The sequence below is a fragment of the Elaeis guineensis genome, chromosome 11 (genome assembly GCF_000442705.2).
Source record: "Elaeis guineensis isolate ETL-2024a chromosome 11, EG11, whole genome shotgun sequence".
Classification (NCBI taxonomy): Eukaryota; Viridiplantae; Streptophyta; class Magnoliopsida; order Arecales; family Arecaceae; genus Elaeis; species Elaeis guineensis.
Genome location: NC_026003.2, coordinates 85,633,277 through 85,655,974, shown reverse-complemented (window position 1 = coordinate 85,655,974; position 22,698 = coordinate 85,633,277). Strand labels below are relative to the sequence as shown.

At 36.4% G+C, this 22,698-nt stretch overlaps 1 protein-coding gene across 3 annotated transcripts; it reads left to right on the top strand.

Moving 5' to 3' along the window:
- The first annotated feature begins 1,598 nt into the window (after positions 1–1,598).
- Positions 1,599–22,297, top strand: LOC105034036 (uncharacterized). 3 transcript variants are annotated; one of them, XM_073245395.1, is made up of 7 exons: positions 1,599–2,711; positions 5,549–5,777; positions 15,227–15,285; positions 19,313–20,996; positions 21,125–21,228; positions 21,337–21,502; positions 21,603–22,297. In XM_073245395.1, the coding sequence occupies exons 2-7, from the start codon at positions 5,630–5,632 to the stop codon at positions 22,193–22,195; spliced, it is 2,754 nt and encodes a 917-aa protein (XP_073101496.1). In that variant the 5' UTR covers positions 1,599–2,711; positions 5,549–5,629; the 3' UTR covers positions 22,196–22,297. The 3 variants fall into 3 exon arrangements, with proteins under 3 accessions (XP_073101496.1, XP_019702412.1, XP_010907357.1); XM_019846853.3 differs by having other exon boundaries at positions 1,600–2,711; positions 5,606–5,777; positions 21,107–21,228; XM_010909055.4 differs by having other exon boundaries at positions 1,601–2,711; positions 21,107–21,228.
- Positions 22,298–22,698: the final 401 nt, after the last annotated feature.

Below are 22,698 nucleotides of genomic sequence, written 5' to 3'. Positions count from 1 at the left end.
TTTTAATTTAGACAATGTCATCTTTTATTTGGTTTATCTCCTTTTCTAGATCTTGGATTGTGATTGACTTCTTATTATTTGATTCAAATCTTTTCAATATATTGCTAAGATTATATACTTTTGTGGAGTCCGCCCTTCTTTCTTCATTGAGAGTGTCTTTGAATTTTATTAAATATTTCTTTCTTAATTCTAGACTTGTTATTTTATCAATGAAATCTAGTAACAAATTTTGTTCTTTTGTTATCATGCATACTTCTCCTTCACTTGATTGTTTTGAGTCATTATCTTGAGAATTTTCTGACTGAGCTTCTTCAGACTCAGTTTCAACTTGATTCCAATAGTAAAGTTTTTAATTGTTATTTTATAGAGTTTATTAGGTTTGTTTCATCAAAATCTAGCTCATTAATTTTTTATTTTAACTTATGTTTGTTATTGTAATGTCCAGTTCTGTCACATTTACAGCAAATAAAGACATTTCCTTTCAGTTTGAAAGTTTTCTTCGCCAGGCAAGATTTTTTGCTTGGATATGATTTTAGGTTTTTCTTAATCCATTCCATTTTAGGTTGTTTTTTTTTCTTTTGATAGGATTTGCATGATTTGTATGCTTTAATATGTTTTTTACCTTTTTGTAATGCTTGCAAGCCGAATTGCTCACAAAAGGAACGTAACTCTTTTTTACTCGTTAACTATTCTTTTTTAGATTGTTGTTTCATCTTAATATCATTGCATATTAGAATCCCTTCTTCATTTATTATATTTATCAGATCTCCATATGTCAACTTGTCATATGAAATTCTATCTTGATTTTGATTTCTAAGTTTCATTTTGATTTTCTCAGCAAAGATTGCTAAAATCTAGAATGACTGATTACAGTTGTCCTGAGTCATTATTCTGGTCAAAAACATATCTTTGTACCACCTATCAGATCTCCATATGTCAACTTGTCATATGAAATTCTATCTTGATTTTGATTTCTAAGTTTCATTTTGATTTTCTCAGCAAAGATTGCTAAAAGTCCTGTTAGAAATTTCTCCTTCTAGAACGACTGATTACAGTTGTCCTGAGTCATTATTCTGGTCAAAAACATATCTTTGTACCATCTAGAATCTTGGAGTTTTTTACATCTTAAGTTTGTTAATATTTCAGAGGTTCTATCTCTGAACTTTTTGATGGATCCACTAAGAAGTGCTTAACTATTGCAAATATTAAGGTTACAACAGGTTTATGTTCAGGTTACATGGATTTATATTCAAGTTACACATATTTATGTTCAGATTACATAGGTTATCTAGTTTTAATATCTAATTATGCACGTTTATATTCAGATTATACAGGTATGTACTTTGGTTACACAGAAATAATTTTTTAATATTTCAAAAAAATTTTATTTAATTTAAAAATTTTAAAAATTTAAAAATAATTTTAAATTTATTTAAAAATTTATAAATAATTTTTTTAAAAATAAAATAATTTTATATATCTAAAATCTAATGTATAAAAATATAAAAATTTATGTTATCGATGTATCGTATAAAAAAAATAATAAAAATTTATCTAATGAGAAATGCTTATATGCATATAGCCTTCACCTGAACCATCCCCGGCGGACGGCCGCAGCACGGAGGCCTCAAACGGCTTCATGGTCTCCCTTTTTTTCCCTCTCTCTTCCTCTTCCCAAAATGCCCCTACACCATCCTTGCTTTATGGCGGCCGCGTGCCGTCACCAACAAAGGCGTCGTTACGGGTGGCGAAGGAGCTTTTTGGGCTCCTTTTTGACTCTTGATAGATAGCTTAGATCATTTGTTCTCTGTCCCTTTCTTAGCCTTTCGACCAGAGGAAAAAAATGGAGAAAGTTTTGTTTTACTGGGAGTTTTCTGCGAACCCGGTGGGTTGTTTGAATGCTAATGAGTTTTTGAGTTGGGATTCAGTTGAATTCTGGGGAGGGAGATGATGCTGGAGCTTATCTGGATCTCTTTTCTTGGTCGAAAACAGCTTCAAAGCTGACGGCTATTAGAAGTTTTTCATCGTCATGATGCTTGTAATTAGTTTCTTTTTTCTTTTCCTTCTTGAGTTGTATCTTCAATAATCTGTCATCGTATATGGGAATCCCAGAAAACAGAGCAGTAGTTCTCTGAATTCTGAGTTCTTAATGGTGATTGGTGGCATATGTGGCTGGAAATTGACTGAAAAAAGAAGAAAAAAAGGAACCTTTTACTGTTGTTGGGAATCGAACTTCATCTGTAGAAGTAATTCATGGGGCCTCCACTGCATCTTGAGCGGAAAAGATCTTGCTTTCGTAATCGTTGTTTCTCTTCGTTGAAGGCTCAAATTTGGAATTTTTGATTCGGAGGAGAGTGGAATCGGGATTTGGATTTTATACCTTTGTGACCGTGGGTAGAGGAGGTTTGGTTTGAAGCCATTGCTTTTGCTTTGAAGGGTGGGTGCCGCTGCCGAAAGCTATGCGTGGGCTGTGGTGTCTTTTATTTGATTAAAGGAAGGGGGGAATATGTGGAGTTGGGTCTACGGTGGAAGAAAAGTTCCGATTCCTTTCCCCATCGGAGAACAAAAAACAGCTCAGATTCGAAAACTTTAACTTTGGGAAGGGAGAAAAGGCCTTGATATTGGAAGTCGAGTCTTTCTTATCCTTCTCTGCCAGACGTGTCATTGGAACAGTTCTCCCTTGCCATTCCGAATGGCCTTCATAGTCTCAGGTACTTTTGTTAAAAAATCCTTTTTCCCCTATTCTCAGAACTGTATTGTTAGTATTGTCATACAATTTTTTCATTCTTCGTTGTTCACATATTGTTCTAATAATCTCAAAGTGGATCGTATAGCTAAATCTACAATCATGTCCTTTCATGCTAGGAAGTTGCAAGGACTAGAACATAACAAAGCCAGTTATCAAAGAAACTTATACATCTAACATCTTGCCAGAGTCCTTATCTTACCTATAAAACTTATGAGAGTTGAGATGCACATTCTTGTTTGCAATATACTATATTATTCTATTATCTTGAGGAAAATGAGATCGATGGCTTACTCTTTTCATTTATTATTTAAATAGATATGGATATGGATTTAGTAGCATTTTTAAACATTTTTAAGTGTACTGCTAGCACTAGAAGTCTTGTAGAACATAAACTTGATGTTGTATAGTTATTAGTAAATTTCTGATGATGAAGAGAGTAGTAAGGAGATCCATTAAGGCCAACATTGAAGTTATGCATGACCTGCTATCCAGTAAATGAACCTCTATAATATTGGCTTCAGCAAATAATATTTACTTTTCCATTTTTCCTTCCTGAGAATTGGTAGAATTCTTTTGACTATTCTGTTGATCACAGGCAAAACCTGTCAAGAAACAGGTGAAAGAAGACAGTAGTCATATATACTACATACACTCATTAAATTTGTCAACAGTTAAACTAACATTAGGATGGATTAGCTAAAGGTTCCAGTCTAAGGGACAAATTCTGCTCCTTCTCGGTCAGTAACTGTCAAGGTGAAGGACTACCTGTTCCTGATTATGCCAAATAGTGATGAAGGATTTGAACATTCTTCAGATCAAAGAACTGGCTAAAAATGCTACTAACCATTTCATAGTATCTATAATCATAAACCATAGGCATAACCAACATGATTTTTTGCTCATTGGGGTCGGCTTTATGGGTCCTTCTCCATTTATGCCTATCAAGGCTTACATCTTAACAAAAAAAACCCTTCTATATTGGCTTTTAGCAGCTAGATTTTCATATCTCTAACCCCTCTTTCTTGACCCCTTGACCCCCATGTAAGCCTTGGCGCAGCAGTAAGCTTGCTCTCTAGTGACTTTGAGGTCATGGCTTTGAAACATGGAAGCAGCTTTTTTGCATGTAGGGATAAGGCTACATATATCTGGCACTCTCCAAACCCCGCAATGGAGGGAAGCTCGTGCATTAGGTCACCCTTTTTGCTTCCTTGACCCTCATCTATGCTGTTATCCTTATGAAGGTTTCAGCTTTTTGCTAATCCCTTCTAAGTTGGTTATCCATCGCATATCCTTGAACAGTATAGCTACAATGCTAACATATAGGAAACTGTTTCTTATGTGCTCAAACCCATTTAAGGCTGCAAATGGTCCAAGTTGCTCATGAAACTGCTTGAGATGAGCTCAGCTAGAGCTCATTCAGGTTCCACTCAGTTAATAAATGAGCTGAGCTCAAACAGTTTTGTAGCTCAGCTCATAAACATGTCGAGCCGAAACATGAGCTTGTTTGCAAAACCGCAGGGAAGCTCAGCTTGGCTCAATAAAATCTGGGCTCGGAGCTTATATGAGCTGAGCTTGAAGACCTGAAGTCAAGTTGGAGCTTGAGCCTAGCTTATGCAACCCAAGTTTTTATAGAGCCAGATAGAGTGCTCTGATACTTGTCTCTGCTCATTTGCGCCCGTGGACCCCTTTATTATCCAATATTCTAATATAACTAATCTCCATTTTATAGACCTAATGCTGAAGCCTCTAAGCATTGTAAGTATCACCCCCCATTCACAAATCACCTTACTTCATCCATCACATTTAGTTATTTCACATATTTTTATGAATATGTCTCCTTATTGTTTGTATAATAGATAAATGATACTAAAGCAGAAGTCTATTTGCCATCACCTTTTGTTGAGGCCTTATTTTTTGTTCCTATCCCTGTGTTCTGCAGATGGTTTCTTTAACCCTCTCAAGTCCCAACTAAAGATTTCTCCATAATTCTTGATTGGCATTTAATTGTATTCTTGATTGACTAGGTACTACTAATTTTTTTGGAAATAACATACACTGTTACACTTTCATGTGAATTTGTGACTTGCTCTTGCATGTATGTGATAATGAACTCAAACTTCTAATAATGGTGAATGAAAAAGGAGGAAAAAAAGAAGACAAAGGAAAAGAAAAAAGATAATATGATCAACCACAAAATAAAAATACTTATGAAAATATTTTACCAGACATAATCTAGTTCATGTAAATTTGTAATACATGAAGACCTATATTTATAGACACTAGAACAATCACAAGATATTGTTTTCATATCCTGAAAGGACTTCAAAACCAGTTTATGATGATGTGAATCCTCTTTAAATTCATACTCAAAAAGGAACTCCTGGAAAATTTGAGAAATGAATAATCCTGAACTGATCCTTGAACCTATTTGGCAACACTTTGGCATATCATTAAAACAGGAGCAGACATCAAACTGAAAAGCATCGTTTCAAAACTAAACTAGTTGAAGCACTAGTCCATATGGTCTGTATCAACAAAATTATGTGTATATGTGATACTGGTGCATGGTGGTTGGTTAGTCTTGTGATCACCATTCCTCTTGTGTTTGAATCACTCGAAAGACATTCTTTCTGAGTAACTATGTGTGATTGCACAGAATTTAACCTGTTTTGTTTATTCAGTGTGTTGTTTGTGGGGTCAAACAGTTTTAAAATTGAACCTTCTAGGTCATATTTGGTTCCATATCATATTTGGCTAAATCTTTTCTATGTTGAAATCTCATTATGTGGTTCCTTTCAGCTTTCGATCTTGTTTGATGCTTTCATATCTTTTGGAGTGACCTCTCAACAAAAGCAGGAGCTAAGGGCCCACTGATACATTATGGGAAAGAGATCTTACAAGCGTTCTGCACGGTCTGAGGACAATGCAGGCTGTATGCGGGGTTTGATTAGCATGTTTGATTTCCGCCAGGGTCATTCAAGTCAGAAGTTGCTTTCAGATAGGAAACATGGGAGTGGTAGACGTGTTGGTAAGATGTTTTTTCTGGGTGATCTTAAACATGCAGTGCAGTATTCTATTTGTATTTACTCTACTTATTTGAAATTGTGGATTTGGTGCTTTTTCATTCTTTGGTGCTTGTTTAACATTGATAGCAGAATAACTATAATTTGTTATGTTACTTGAAGATGCTATCTTATGTGCAACTTTAGCTGCAACTTTGAACAGGAAAGAAATGTAAGGTTCTTATTAACTCTTTGGAACATTTATTTTTCTTGATGTCCCAAAACCAATGCTTAGGTCAGCTGAACAGTGTAATCGGCATGTGGATCTTGTTTCTTACTGACATGCATATCATCAACTAGGTGTTTGATGGATTCAGATATATATGTTTTGAGGGCCCCAAGGTTCGCCGTACCAGGCCGAACCGTCCGATACGAGGCGTACCGAACCGGACCGGTACATTACCGGTCCGGTTCGGACTTTTTTTTGAAAAACTCTCCGAACTGCACCGAACCACTTGGTTCGGTCCGGTTCGTGTCCATACCGCCCAAAACCGGACAGTATGGATCGGTTCGGCACCGGTTCGACGTGAACCGAATCGTACCGACATCCCCACATGCAAAAAGTGGGGAGGGGGGAGGGGTGGGATCGGAGAGTTTTTAAATGATTGAGAGGTGTTAGAGTTCTCTAAGAAGTCTCAGAGAACTTCCGAAGCATATGAAGGTCTCAACGAAACCGTTGAAACCTCCGAAAAATTAGAAAAAAAGAAAAAAAAACTCCGTCAAATTGTAGGAGTGGTTCGAGGAGAGGCTGATCTTTGGTCGGAGGTAAGATAATATGTTATTTTCTTAGTAAATATTTTTTTTTTATTTTTGTTGTTAAAAATAGGATAAGAATAAGAAAAAATAAAAATAAGAAAAAATCATGCCAAAATCTTATGATTTTGGTATGATTTAATTATATGTGATAGATCTTTGGAAGATCTACATGATGACACCAAAATTATTAATTTTTGTTAATTATATATTTTTTAAATATTTTTAAATATTTATTTATTTTAAAATTTAAAAAAATTTTAAATTTTAGGGAAAAAAATTAGAGTTTGGGAATCATGTTTAGAATTATTCAAGCTACTTAAATCTAATTTCAATTTTTTTCAAATATTTGAAATTAAAAAATTATTTTTTTAATTATTTAAATTAAAAAATATATAAAAATAGTGTTATATTTTAGTTAATTTAAACATATTATTTGAAGCGTATAACATATTTATTTTGAATTTATAAGTTTTAAAATAATTATTAAAATTATTTTAAATTTATATTTAATTATTTTAATTATCATTAAACTATCGTGTTTTGTTATACTTGCATATATTTATAAGAAAAAAATTTAGAGCATGACGTTCGTTCATTTTAATTAATCAGCTATTTTATAGTATAATTTATTTATATAAAAATTATTAAAAAAATTAAAAAAATAAAAATCAGTGTTAGTTTTGAAATTGAGAATAATGTTTAGAATGATTCAAAACAATTGAAATATTTGAATCTAACTTGAGATTTTTTTGAAATTCTTTTTGTAAATATTTAAATAGTAAAAAATGTTATAAAATAAAAAATATATGTAATTAGTGTTATATTACAGTTAATTCGAAATAATTAGTATTTTGTTATACCTGCAGAAATGAGTAAAAAGAAAGATCCAGAGCGTGACATCGGTTAGAATCATGGCGAGATGCTCTCGGCTCGGCATCATTGGAGATGCAAATAGTGCAACACAGAGTTCAAGGGAGGAGGGGTGATTAGGTTGAAGCAGCATCTGGCTAGTGGTTATCCTGATGTATCCATGTGTCGGAAATGTCCGCAAGAGGTCCGACAATTGATGAAAAAGTACTTTGCTGATTCGAAAGCAGCGAAGGAAAGGGCAAAGCAGAAAAAGATCGAAGTAGACCGTCGAGCTGCAGAGCCACCTTCTTATCACTCTAGAGAGTCAGAGGAGGCTTCTGCTCCAGATGATGAGGAGGCACAGATTGAGGCTGCCATTCAGGCGAGCTTGGCGGATCAGTACCAACAGGAGGAGATGGTCCGATACAGAGAGCGATTTGGACCATCATGCTACGAATCAGGATCTGGATCAACGACTGGTAGGGGAGAATTTGAGTTAAGGAGGACTACCTCAGTCAGAGAGCCTGGTGGTAGAGGGAGCAGACGCAGCATGTCTTCTTTATTGGGAGCTTTTGGCAGTAAGAGGAGGTCCTCCAGAGATATTCCAGCAGGAGCCAGCATTCAGGATTTGGATCCACATGCTTTGCCCAGCAAGGATTCAAAGCAGCAGAGAATTGACAGTATGCTGAAAAAAGATAAGAAGAAAGATATGTGGCGAGCTATTGGATCATGGTTTTATTTCAGCCATATTCCAGCAAATGCAGCAGCCAATCCTTCTACCGATCTGCTATTTCAGTCATAGAGGCTGCCGGTCAGAGTGTAGATCCTCCAGGACCTAAAGACATCTATGGTCAGCTTCTTGACAGCAACAAGGAGGATCTGCAGAGATGAATTGCTTCTTACAAAAATAAATGGCCTACATACGGTCTGACAGTGATGTGTGATGGTTGGACAGGTCATACTAGGCGGAGCATCATTAATTTTTTGACATACTGTGATGGAAAAATATTTTTTCACAAATCAATTGATGCTTCAGATAAGATGCACGATGCCACATATATCTTTGGTCTGATGGAGGAGGTGATTGATTCAGTGGGTGAGCAGCATGTCGTGCAGGTCATCACAGATAACGGACCACAATATAAGGCTGCTGGAGAGTTGCTGATGGAGTAGCGACCGCAGATATACTAGACCCCATGTGCTGCACATTGCATTGATCTTATATTGATGGATATCGAAAAAATTCGCAGAGTGCAACAGGTAGTGGAGATTGCCCAGACCATTACTAGATTCATCTACAACCACACATGGGTTCTTTCATTGATGCGGACGTATACTTGGGGGGAGATCTTACGATCGGGTATCACACAGTTTGCTACCAACTACATAGCACTTGATAGTCTTCTTCAGAAGAAAACAGCCCTACGTCAGATGTTTGTCAGTGTCGAGTGGCAAGAGAGAAGATATGCGAGGGCCGGCACTGATGGAAGTCATGTGGAGAACTTGGTGACGAGTCAGTCATTTTGGCAGCGGGCTGAGAAGGTAGTGAAGGCTATTAAATCTTTATATGAGGTGCTTCACGCCGTGGACAGTGAGAGATACCCCCAGATAGGCTTCCTATATTACATGATGGAGAGGGCAAAGAAACAGATCAGTGATAATGATCCCAAGCATGCTCAAGAATTCATTAACATTATTGAGCACCGTTAGGACTATTAGATGGGCAGAGATTTGCATCTAGCTGGTAAGTTTGGATTCAAGAATGTTTTAAAATATTTTTTCGAAGCATGAAAATAAAATTGTGCTTAATCAGTCTTGAAATTTATCTACAGCTTATTACTTGAATCCGAGATTTCAGTATACTATTTCGGAGATAGATATGGATAGCGAGCTTCTTGCTGCTCTTCGCAATGTCATATATAAGATGGTGCCCGATCCAGAAATTGCGTCGTTGTGTCTGTAAGAGGTATGCTAGTTTAAAACAGATGTAATTATTCAACTGAATTCGATCTGATATATTTATAAATAATAAATATATTTTGTTTCAGACGAAATAGTTTAGAGAGGGATCAGACAGTTTTGGAGTCCCATCAGCTGTCGTAAGCAAAAAGCAGATGAATTCAAGTAAATTACATATCAATAATGAGTAATATAGATTGATATGTAATTTTGCTTAATAATATCATCAAATTTGATATGTAATTTTGCTTTTGTAGCTGAATGGTGGATTCATTTTGTAACGTCAGCAGAAAATTTGAGACATATTGCTGACCGTATTCTTTCTCAGACGGTCTCTGCTAGTGGCTGTGAGCGTAATTGGTCCACTTTCGCCCTTATCCACAGCAAACAGAAAAATCGTCTAACACAAAAACGCCTCGACGATCTTGTATATGTTCACTACAATCTGAGGTTAAGGCTAAAATGTATTCAGAAGGAAGTTCAGTTAAAGTACACTGATCCGACGCTGGATGATTATGCCGACGAGGATGACGATCCGATCATCGGATGGCTTGCAGGTCAGCAGCAGGAGCCAGAGCTTGATGAGTCAGGATCCCTCCACGACCAGTCAGTGTGGTGGCGAGGAAGATCAGGGTGGATCTAGGGCAATGGGCAGAAAAAAATATTTCACATAGGGTTCCAGCTGATCAGCCACAGTCTGAGGGGATACAAGGGACTCATTCATCACATGACTCGCTATCCGATACATCTTCCCAGAGATTCGAGCGAGAGATGTATAGACGATCCTCCCGGCAGCCAACAAGAAGGCATCCATCATCCCAATCACAGGAAACTCAGTCACAGAGGGGCACAAGGGGGGAAAGAAAAGACAGTTGTACGTGCACCACTCTCGAGAGTACAGGAGCTATCTGGTTCAGATACGGACACCAGAAAGAGTGATGATGATACTGGTAGTAGTAGCCATGGATCTGATGATCAGAGAGGAACTGGAGGACAGGAGACCACCGTTTATGAAACACAGCCACAGGGTGATATTCGATTCACCGGTGAGTCTCAGTTTACGCATGTCACACAGGATAGGGATCATGGTGGACGAATCGGTAGAGATCGTGGGGAGCCGATTTCATGTAGACGACGGACTCCTAGAGGTCGTCCAGCACATGATGCAGCTGCGGACGATCTTGCACGTGAAGTAGGGTCCATGGATGTATCTGGATCATCCTCGCATTATGGATCCTATTATCCACAGCCACCTTATGATCCATATGCATATGGTGCATCTGAGGCATCATCTTCTAGTGGTTACTACCCTATGCAGCCTGGAGCATCTTATGGATCAGATTTTGCTACAGGCATATTTTGATGGGCTCTTCCACAATCGTACCATCATCTCGAGGATACTTCTCAGAGTCAGAATTTTAGCGAGAGGTCTGAGATGTCTTACAATACAGAGAGGATGCCTTATGGGATGATGAATATTCGAGAGTACGGTGCAGCTTGACTAGAGGGTTGGACTGATATCCCTTCAGACTATGTTGATGATCCAGACATTTACGAGCGTCACAGACACTCGACAAGAAATTAAATGCAGAGTACATCTTAAGGTTCGTATATTAGTTATTGCGCTTTGTATTTAAATATTTAGATATATTTTAATGCGTATTTTATATATTTTTTCTTTAGTTTTAAGATGACATAGTTGAAATATAATGTAAATAAATATATGTTTGAAATTTTGGATCAAGAGTCTTTGTACCGCAACCTAACTCCAAATTGAACCCAAATATGTCAATAATATGCAATATAATGCCATATTGAGATTGTATTTATCAATTATTAACTTCAAAAATCCAAAAAAAAATTGAAAATCGAAAAAAATATTGTATACCGGTACCGGACCGGTACGCCTAGACGTACTATATGTCGGTACGGTATGGTACTGGTACCGTACCATATCGGTCAGGCACCGGCACGCCGTCCGGTACCGGTACAGCGAAGCTTGGTTTTGACCTTTGTGTGGTATAAGAAATGTAAGTAAAGTCTAGAGTATTAGACATAAGAAAGACAACCCTTCTCTGCATATACAGATACTTACAAAATCCACAGACATACAGGCTGCTCTCTGATAGGATTTAGGCTTCAATGAAAATGGCGCACAATCTGCGATGGGTGTTTTAAAATGAAGATCCATTAGTGCTATTATGGTAAACTAGAAGGTGGCCGTCTTTTGAATCCACACTCTTGATTATGGGATATACACATCTTAGAGAATGTGTGAACCAATATTTGACTGGTTTGGATGCTTGGAAGGCATATCTTATATACAAACATTGTGATGAGCTGCCATAACTATCTCTTTTTGGACCATTTGGCGACTAGGGGAATGACCTCCATAACTCATCCTGTTGTATTTTCCAGGTAGTTTAGATATTATATGTCACCATCAATTGTGTGGATACTTTCAAAATGCTTGTCATCTATTTTGTGCTGGTAGGATTGAAGCATAAATCCTATTGGAAGGGGAGTATTCTTATCTCTATCTTAGGAAAATACATTCCTGGATTGAAGTCTATTGTGGTCTCAGTCATTTTCCATCCCCCACTGCCTCTTGCTTCTGCCTGCTTTTGCTGTCTGCCATTCAAGACAACCCACTATCGCTTGTCTTCCTTCGCCTTGCAAGGCAGCTAAGGTTTAAAATTTCGTTCACCCAGAATTCAGAACCCTCATGCCTAACATGCACATATTGCTACTTGACCTGCATGGCCGACACACCACCTTGCTTCACCTGGACTGGGATACACATATAAGTGCCTAAGCTTATTTCAGTCTTAACAACCACTGCACAGCCATTTGCACCAAAGTACCATTGGAGCCTGATGAGGGGTGGCCAAGTGGCTGCAGATGCATATATAACCACATATTCAGCTACATAGATCACCTGACCTATTGTTCCAGCAAGCAGTTGGAATGGATGGTGATGAACATCGAAATATTTTATTATTTACATCTGCCTTTTTCTATCCCTTTGCATTTATAAAACTAGCACCGCCATCAATTAAAAAAAAATTAGACTACTTTGTTCAAAGCCATGAACTATTTTTTTTAGTCCAATCTTGATGCTTGACCTTACCAAGCTGGCTAACTGGCAAATGCTGAACCCTTTTGACTTGCCACCAACTTAATACCTGCATATTCAGAACGTGGTAGCATTTCAGTTGGAACCATTCAACTCAATCACGGGTTTTCCTAAGTTGCTTAACCTTGAGTCTTGTGGTAAGTATGCATTCATATTTATCTTAGTTTGATTACAAACACTAAGAAATATTCTTTCCCAGGACCACCTGAATTTCATTAGATTTCCATCCAGGAGACATGCATATTGAAGATGTTGATTTCTATGGTACTCTTAGTTGTCATAATTTCTCCCATACAGTGTCATATATGTAAAGAAATTTTCCATGAAACGATAGGATATCAAATCCAAGAATGAACAATTATCTCTTCCTGAGAAAATTTTCTTTACTACAGAGGTGCTGCTTCCAGGAGATCAGCATTGTATGGTTAGTAATACATGCTGCCTCTTGATTCTTTCTGTTAGCTTGATGATGCTCTTGTGAATACTAGAAGATCTGTAATTTTAGAGGGGTTGAAGCTGCTAGGGGATTTTGCAGGGAAAAAAAAATCACTTTTTGCATATTTGCAGAAAGAGATCACTTTTATCTGTTTTGGCAAAAAATGGTCCATTTTGGACTTTACTCGATCATTATGCCCTTACTATCAAATATTTATGCACATGTTGGTGATGGATATGCACATCAAGGTTTTCAATCTTAATACTGGGCCTTGTACTAGTAGCGTACTACTACAAGTTGGGTTCACTGGTACACCACTGTCCTAAAACTTTGTGTGCTATTGAAGATGGGACAACATTTGTACCATGCATCAGTACAGTATTGTATTGAGCCACTTTACTGTATTGGTACCTTATTGGTTCAATACATACCCCCTGTACCAGGTGTCTGGACAGTACAAAAAAAATTGGTACATATAATGCAGGTTGATAGACATCAAAAATGTTTTATAATAGTCAAGAAGCAGGCTACGATGGTCTATAGAGTCCGAAGTGGAGTTTTTCCGCCTTTAAGGGCCTGTTTGGGAAATCCAGTAGGATTGGGCATGATTTTCCATTGGATCATGGGTTACACAGTCTATTTGAGTAAGGCCCATATCAAGCCAATCCCTCTCCGGCTCAAATCCTGTGGGTGGAAAAAAAAAAAACAAAAGGAAAGACCTCCATAGGTCCTTTTTTTCATCCTGCAGTCCAACAGGCCCATAGATGGGATTTTGGCCAAGAGTAGGATGTGCATTTAGAAAAGGGGGCTGGGCAGGCTAACATGCCTGATTCTATAGGAAATCAAGCCCAATCCTCCGGATTTCTCAAGCAGTCTCTAAGTGATTCATTTCTTCATAAAAAAAAATGAGGTGGCCTTTTCTTGCAAAACTCCAAAGGTGCTAACAATGCCCCTTGGATATCATAATTTTTGGGATTGAGCAACCACTGAATAATACTTGTGGTTGATATGGACAGTATCATTTGTGTTGTAAAATAACAATGCCCAAGCAGTTAAATTTGTTTGTGAAAAGAAATGGCTAGAGGTGAGAACATTGCTTTCAGCCTCCTATAAACTGCAATAGACTAAGGGTTCAGAAATGTATTTCTGTCAGCCATTTCAAATTCTTGTTACTTGTAAAACTAATAAATTAAATTAACATTTAACCTTTTTCACTTGAAAGTTGATGATGATATCTAAAATGCTAAGAAGAATGGGAGAAAGAAAGGAATAAGAAAGGTCTAGTTTGCCAATTTGCCCGGAAATTTTGCTAACTTATCAGCTTGCACACATCTAGATGGTATTGACCGAATAATGTTTTAATACTAAGAAAATGGTCTGTATGATAACAGTCTGCGGGGAAGACATAGAATGTTTCTATATATTTCAAGCCTTGATGTACAGAAATTATAATAAGCTACCAAGACTTTCCCCAGGCAGTTGGCTGACTCTAAATCTGTTCAGATATATCTCCAATTATGTTCTTAGACATTATGTGGCTTGACTTTGGCTTGGAACCTAAAGAAACTTCTTCACACATCACAACCTGATTGGTTGAATGAAATCACTATTTAAAATTTGATTGAAATAGCAATAGAAGTTCTTATTCTAGTATAAGTTGAAAATGCAGCGATGGATGGTTTTCAAGTAAGGCATTTGTATTTTACATATTTAGTAGATGGGAAGGCATATTGCTCATTAAAACCCTAACTTCAGTGCATTTTCCTCAAAAGACTCTCTTTTCTTGAATAAATTTACAATCCTACACTTGAGAGTTGAGAGATTGACATGTAGAAATATCTGTCATTTATATATGAATGTGACTGAGGAAGCCACAAAATAGGTGCCTATCCTAGTGCAGACTACCCAAGCTTGTGGGTTATTGTCTATCTAGGTATACATATGGGTTACTGCTTACTCTAAAATGCTTTACGTAATGTTTCTTCATTTAACTTAAAAACCATTTTTGACAAAATACAATTACTAATTCTTTTATTATCAATATTTATTTTGCAAGGGGTTATTTTTCCCATAAAATTCAGTAACAACTTAACCCAAAAAAAGTGGGATAAAAAAATAAAGAATATGTAGTTTTCATGCACACCTAATAATACTGATACAAACCTCTTATTACTCTTTTTTTCTCCATTATGGAATTGTTGTAATAAAATTTTTGATTAATTTATTCTGTCTTCTTTTGATCTTTTTGTCATCATCCTCATAATTTCATTTGTATGCAGGCATCAGATATTCAAGAAGTGGACTTGACAATTCTGAGGAAAAACAAGAAATTGAAGATGTAAGTTCAATCACTTTGTCAAGAATTCCAACAATAAATTCATTCTCTTGGTGAATTTGTCAATTAACTGAAAATATGTAGATGTCTTCCTGGTCAATGATTGGAATGTAAAAATGTTTACTATTTGATTTTGTATATCTTGCAAAAGCCATATGTATCCTGTTTTGGTGATTCGCTGCCATAGATATCGAGCAAATTACATTACTTATTCTACCTTGAAATAGAATTATTTGTGGTGCCATAATAATTATATGGTTCTTGGTTTGGTACCTCTATTTTTCTCTGAGCCATTCATTCATTCATTTCGATTGAGAGGCTTGGTTTGAAAATTGCTGCAGGTAGGTACCTCTTGTGTTAGCTGATGTAACGGTCAAAATCAGTTTCCCAATATAATTAGTTAAGAAATCTTGGGATAATTTGGTAACCTTGTATATGGGGTCCATGTCACTCTGTAATTCAAGGAAAAATTGCTAATTGATAACAATCTTTTTCTTCTTTATCTGGATTCAAATGTCCTCATTGTTTTATTCCAAAACATTCAAATGGCTGGTCTTTTTTATTGATTAGCCCCCAGCTCTCCTCCACCCCTATCCCTGTAAAAAACAAAAAGACCGTTCCTTGACCCCTTCTCTCCCATATTTCTGTCCCATTGCACCCTCCCCTCCCCTCCCCTCCCCTCCCCTCCCCTCCTATGCCTACAAAAGAAAAAGAGAAAAGGGGAAACACTTGTCCGCCTCCTTCTCTCCTGTGTTTCTGTCCCATCTGACCCATACCTCTCTCCTTCCTCCTTCCACCCCCTCTCTCCAAGTAACACAAAGGTGAACGTGATTCGAGACCAAAGGAAGGGAAGGCAATATAGATGTTGTGGAAGGGGAAGGCCTGGGATAGCATTTGACAGTAGGAGAGGGTCCACCTTTTAGTTCAATTTAATCAGGCAACCGGCTAAACCTGTTGTTACACCGTATGTCTAATTTATACCTCCTTAATTTAATGGTTAATATCTAACATCAAAAATATCTTAAAAAAATCCAATTGAGTGCAGAAACAAATTCCTAATTATATTTTATTTTGCTTTACCTAAGCTTTCTTCTTTTCCTTTTTCTTCTAACCATCAACCTTAATGCCACACTCTACTGCTTTTGTATGCTCTTTCCATTGGTCAGAACTGAGCACTGAATTATGAAAATAGGTGCATCATTCTAGTTTGACATACTCATAATCAGAGTCTTGGAATCCAGGTTGACATAAAAATCAGGATCAAGTTTTTTATATCTTTTAGCTTTTCAGTAATGTAGAGGATTTGATTTTGTTTCACTTGAGGGGCTATTTGATCGAAAGCAGTAAAGCTTGAATTCAATAACTACAGTTTAATAAATTGTAGTTCCACTGACAATGCATAATGCAATGTAGCAGTTCCATCTACTTCAAGGGTTTATTCTGAAGTAACGAAGCTAAAGTCATGTCAGCTTAGGCCAAATCAGGTTTATCTGAATCAAGTTGTGCTGAATTGGTTTTCATCAAGTATATTCAGGTAGAATTGATTTAAATTGGGTTGGCATCGTCAGGTTGAAATGGAACATTTCAGGTCAAGCTAAATTAGGTTTAGGTTTTGTTTAGTGAGGTTGAGTTCAGATATGTAAAGCTGAATGTGTCCTTTCTCTCATGTTTCTTAACATGACTTAAGCTTCCACCAGGCGAAGTAACAACAGTGAAATATAAAGAAGACCTAGTTTGCCTCCTTGGCCACCATTTACAAATATCCAGGAGTGTGCAGTTTTGACTGAACACTAGTTTGGGCACTCTATTTTCAACAAAAAAAAAAAAAGACTCAACTTCTTTTCTTTCTTTTCTTTACTCTCATCCTTCACTACTCAAAAGCTGCATGAGTATTGGTTCGACATGACTTCTTGGATGGTCAAATCTCTTCTAGTGGCCTAATCTTAATCATAGTTTCACATGAGAGTTTTATCCATGAGATGCTTTCGTAATAGTCAGATTTCTCCTTTTTCAATTCTATTCGTTTATATTCAAAGACATTCTTTGATTCAGTTCTGCTTGCTCACTGGATACCACAGAAAAATTACAGTTTTAGCTCTTAGATGAGTCTTTGACCAATTTTCATTGTCACAAAAGTAGTTAGCATAATTTAGCCATTGTGAACTTTAACAAATTGTCATATTCTTTATGAATATATATATATATATATATATATATATATATATATATATATTATATATATATATATATATATATATATATATATATATATATATATATATATATATATGTATATGTATATATGTATATATATATATGTATATATGTATATATATATATGTATATGTATATGTATATGTATATGTATATGTATATGTGTATATGTGTATATGTGTATATGTGTATATGTATATGTATATGTATATGTATGTATGTATGTATGTGCGTATGTATTCTTCATTTATCATGGTGTGCAAGTACATTTCAGATTTTGTATCTTTGTATCTTAAGATGCATATAGGATTGCTATGCTTAGCTAATAAAACAACCTCCTTTTAATGGAACATTAAATTCTTACATCAGACTCCAATGCAAATTCATTCCCATTGTATTTATTATAATTTTTATTTCGTAGCATTATCTTGCTTATGTGCTCATCATTGGAATTGCACTCCGTTCTTTATGGTTGGTACTGTACACAATAGTCCTTTAAGCTCTCTTCCTTTTTTCTGAGCTTTGTTTTTTGAAGGAAATCTGAGCACCTATATCATGTTGAATTGAAACTTGACCACATTGGCCATTTTCAGAGAACTACATATTCAGGGTAGATTAACAAAATTTGCAGCAGATTATTTAAAGCAATCATCAAACTAAAAATTACTTGTTTATATCATTAGGAGTGACCATATATGGTGTCCTGTGTGCATATTCTTTTTTCCCTTTTTTTCCTTAGGCATCTCAAAAAGTAAGGGGCGACTGAAACAGGAGTGCTTGCTTCCTTCTCACATTTTTATGGAATCTTCCTCGAGGAAATCCATGATTTTGGGGATTTTTTGGCATGGCTAGCCATTATTTGGAATTTCTTTTCTGAAAATCTATTCCTGATTAAATGTCATCTCTTTATTGAATAATAGCTTTCCATCAAATACTTGCAGAGTTTTGCAATTATTGTTGGAGCAGCTAAGGGATTTTGTTTTCTTATCCTAATAATACTGTCTCATGTCAATTTGATTTTGTTCATTGGGTACAACCATCCATCAAATACTCATCCCCTCAACCTGTAATGTGCATTGTAAGTATGTGCGAACACAGAATCTGTTATCATGTTCCCAATTTGAATTTGTCCCTTTATAAGTCACCAACATTTGCCAAATACTCCTTCCTCTGGGAACAGCCATTAGAACTGCATATACAGAGTTCTAGTACATACAGAGAGATCTTGTATATGTAGATGATAATATATAGATGTTAAACAATACATACTTCTGAACAGTTCTATACTGAATCTTCCAACAAAAGATACTATTTCATTGAACATTTGGTGAGGCTTAATTATGTGCATGTGAAAACATTTTGGATCTATCTTGCTGTGTCATTTGTGTTTACTACATTAAGAGAACTTCCTCTTTGAGGATTTAATATTCGAATGATGAATAAAAGGTCAAAGCATGAAGACTTCCAATTATTCTGTCATCATCATGTACATGGTTAGGTGAATAAAAATATTCTATGTTTTTTTTTTCTTTAATCAATTTAATGGAATTTGTCTCTTGATGTTTTTAAGAGACTTGGAGAAATATAAAGTAACAATTGTTGCATATTACATTTTTCCAACATACCTCTTACTCATTGGAGCATCAGCATGAGATTTTTGGTAGAGCCTAGCAGTGCCAACAAGCAAAGTGCCATCATTGTGGCATAGGAAAATGAAATTTTGAGAAGTTTGCTCACATCATGAAGTATCCAAGTATCCATGTACTTCTAGAACCAGGCTTCTAGACATTGATATATTAAATCCACTACTTTTCAGGATTTTGATGAAGAAAAAGAAGGAATAGTTAATTTGGGTATGCCTAGTGTCAAACTACTCATGGAAGAAGAAATGTCTAAAGCACATTCCCCGAAGAAGATTCCAAGTGATGAAGTCGAACAGATACTGTCTGACTTGGGACATAATGTCCATCTTGAGAAAAAGCATAAAAAAAGAAGCAAGATTCAGAAAGGAAACTCATATCTTCATGTCAATAATTTGAATGCTCCTATAAGCTTGGATTGTCATATGAACTCGATGGCGAGATCTCTCAATTTTGACTTAGCTACATTTTTCACAGAATTCTATGGTTACGATGATGGATGCCAAGAAAGGCATGCAGATTGTAAAATAATGATTGATTCAAGCCGTTCCTTAAAAGCTGTTGATCTGGGGAAGCATTATCATCATGATGAACCTGATTCCCAAATTGAGCAGAAGAATTCTATTCTTCAAAAGGCAGTTGGTAGAGTGGCAGAGGCTATTTTAAATCAGAAGCTTGTTGAAGCAAAAGAACTTGCTGGCAACAGGGCAGCCCAATCCGAAGAGTTCATCAATGCATTAGAGATACTGAATTCGAACAAGGAATTGTTTTTAAAGCTTCTTCAGGATCCAAATTCAGTTCTGTTAAAACATATTCAAGATATTCAGAATGCTCAAATTGGAAAACAGTTTCAGATCAAGTCTGGTCAAAACTTGGAAGGAAGTGAATTGCTAGAAGAAGAGATTGGCAGTTCCATGCAATGTGAAGAATCTGCCAGTAATAAATCTTTTCACAAAAAATACACCCATAAGTTCTTTAGAAACAAGGATCGGTCAAAAGGGACAAGGCCACCGGAGGAAAATCCGAATTCCCAGGATTTAAATAGGATAGTCGTTCTGAAGCCCAGTCCAGCAAGAACTCAAAATCCCTCGATCATAATCGGTTCAAGCTCTTCCCCACGGTCACATCATAGCTTGAACCATCAAGAAGATGGTCAAAGAGTCATTTCTTATTTTTCTCTTAAGGCAATCAAAAGAAGGTTGAGACATCTCATTGGTGAAAGCAAAAAAGACCATCATTTGGTCTCCATGGATGCTGTTCTACACAAAATTCCATACGGATCTAAAGCTTCAGGTGATACAGGTAAACAGATTGCTGGGGAGAGTGAAGTCACAAGTTTGGCAGGTAAAACTTCCTGCAATACTGATAACAGTTCCCAATCTGCTGCCATTTCCAAGAAAACAGACAAAAAATTGAAGCCCAAAGAATGCCAAATTAATGTCAAGAGTGATGTCACTTTCCGGAGGGTAGGATCTTTCTTCTATGAGGAGGCCAAGAAGCATCTTTCTGAGATGATACATGCTAGGGATCAAATCAATAATTTGCCAAACAAACATGGCTCAAAATCCTTGGGAGGGATACTTTCTCTGCCAGAATGCCGCTTGTTATCTCCTACAGAGAGTCCTGCAAGTGATAAGGAGCTTGACTTATCACCCAAGCAGACAAGATTATCCCCATCACGACAGTTCAAACAAGAAAATGCTGCCAGCCATTTAAGCCCATCAAGACAGAATTCCATAAGTACAGAATGCAATATTAGCAATCAAGTTGATGAGACCCAGGTTCTTGAGTCAAATCCAGAAGTTATTGATCCACAAATGCATGAGAAAAATTGCATAGGGGAAGCTTTAAACCCAGAAGGTACTTTCTTCATTTGTTATGCATGGCATCAAGAACTGTCATTAATGCATTTTTCGTTGCGTTGTTTGTCTCATGGTAAAATTCTGTGAAACCTTTTATGTGAACCTCAGATATTGTGCTAGTAGCAGATGCCAGTTTGGAAGGGTGTAACCATATGGTTGAACTTTCAGAATCATGTAGCACTGAAGCAATTGCTATTGGTGAAAGATTCGATGAAGAAGGACGAGAGCCGGTGAGTTGGCAACTTTTTATATGGTGTAAACCGTTGTTCCAATATTTTTTTTATTATGATTTCTGTTGTTTTAAAGGGCTAAACTAACCTCCTCATCTATTTTTTTAGGTTTCTTTGTTAGAGAAACCAAAACGAACAACCCCATCTATATCTATCTTGCCTAGCTCTTATGAGAGCATCAGTGAAAAGCTAGACCGGCCAAGTCCCATATCCATTCTCGAACCTTTCTGCTCAGATGATATTGTCAGTCCTGCAGGCATGATTGTTGAGAAATGTATGATCCCATGCATACAAGTTAGCAATGATGTTTCTATTTGTTTAAATTTTTCCCTCTTTTGTCCGCTAAGCTACATAATGATACATATTCTTTACAGCTGAGTTGCCGGTACAACCTCAAGAATTACATTTTGAAGAACATGATATTTCTTCAGTAGTTCTAACATCATCTAATTCTGATGTCCACCAAAGATTTCATTTGGATAACAAAGAAGCGAGGTTTGAATACATAAAAACCATTTTGGAGATCTCAGGCTTAAGCATGGATGAACTTTTGAAGGGATGGAATCTGAATGATCAATTTCTTGAACCATCTTTGTTTGATGAAGTAGGAACCTCATACGGTCAATTACAAAACAATCCAAAGCTTCTCTTTGATTGCATTAATGAAGTTCTCATGGAGATGCAGGAGAGATTTTTCAGATTCACCCCAACGGTATCTTTTATCAAGCCTAATGTTCGGCCAGTCCCAATAGGTAGGGACTTTATCCAAGAAGTGAGTAAAGGCATTGATTGGCATCTACACGTGCAGTTTCCAAGCACATTAGATCAGATACTGCGGAAAGACTTGGATGCTAGAACCTGGATAAACCTCCGGTTCGAAACTGAAGACATGTGCATTGACATTGAAGATACCCTCTTAGATGATATACTGGAAGAAACTGTATATGAGTTCTGGTTTGAACCTTAAGCTTGCTAAGGGGCAATGCATATTTCAGAGTTGAAGATAAATGAACAAGTGCAATCACAGCTAATATGATACAAATAAAGTTTTTTTTCTCTGCTGACGTCATTTATTTCTGTGATCTGGGAAATGAAGGGGAGGGAATGGTTGTGCCTTTTTAGTGAAGTATGGTTGTGGATTTCGTAGGCTAAATAGGATTTTTTTTTTTTAAATTTTCCTATATGTTTTCTACTGTACCAGTCACAGCTATGACGCCAGAAAATATCCAAGTGTAGCATTTACTGCTAATTTGAGGGTTTTTTTTTAAAAAAAAAAAAGGTTGTGGAGATCAAAGGAGGTTGTAGTATATGGAAGTTTCATCACTTGTACCACTGAGAATAACCAGAAAAGAAGCTATCAGCTGATGTCTTCTATTTATACTTTATTAGCAGTTCTCCAATGCTGTAATAAATGATTTGAAACGTTGATGTTGTTTTATGCTTTGTAATCCTTACTGTTCTGCAGAAACA

Coding starts and splice junctions, on each gene's coding strand:
- LOC105034036 (XM_019846853.3), top strand. CDS start 5,630: ATGGGAAAGAGATCTTACAAGCGTTCTGCACGGTCTGAGGACAATGCA. Junction 15,286..19,312: donor AAAAACAAGAAATTGAAGAT/GTAAGTTCAATC, acceptor ACTACTTTTCAG/GATTTTGATGAAGAAAAAGA. Junction 20,997..21,106: donor GGAAGCTTTAAACCCAGAAG/GTACTTTCTTCA, acceptor TGTGAACCTCAG/ATATTGTGCTAGTAGCAGAT.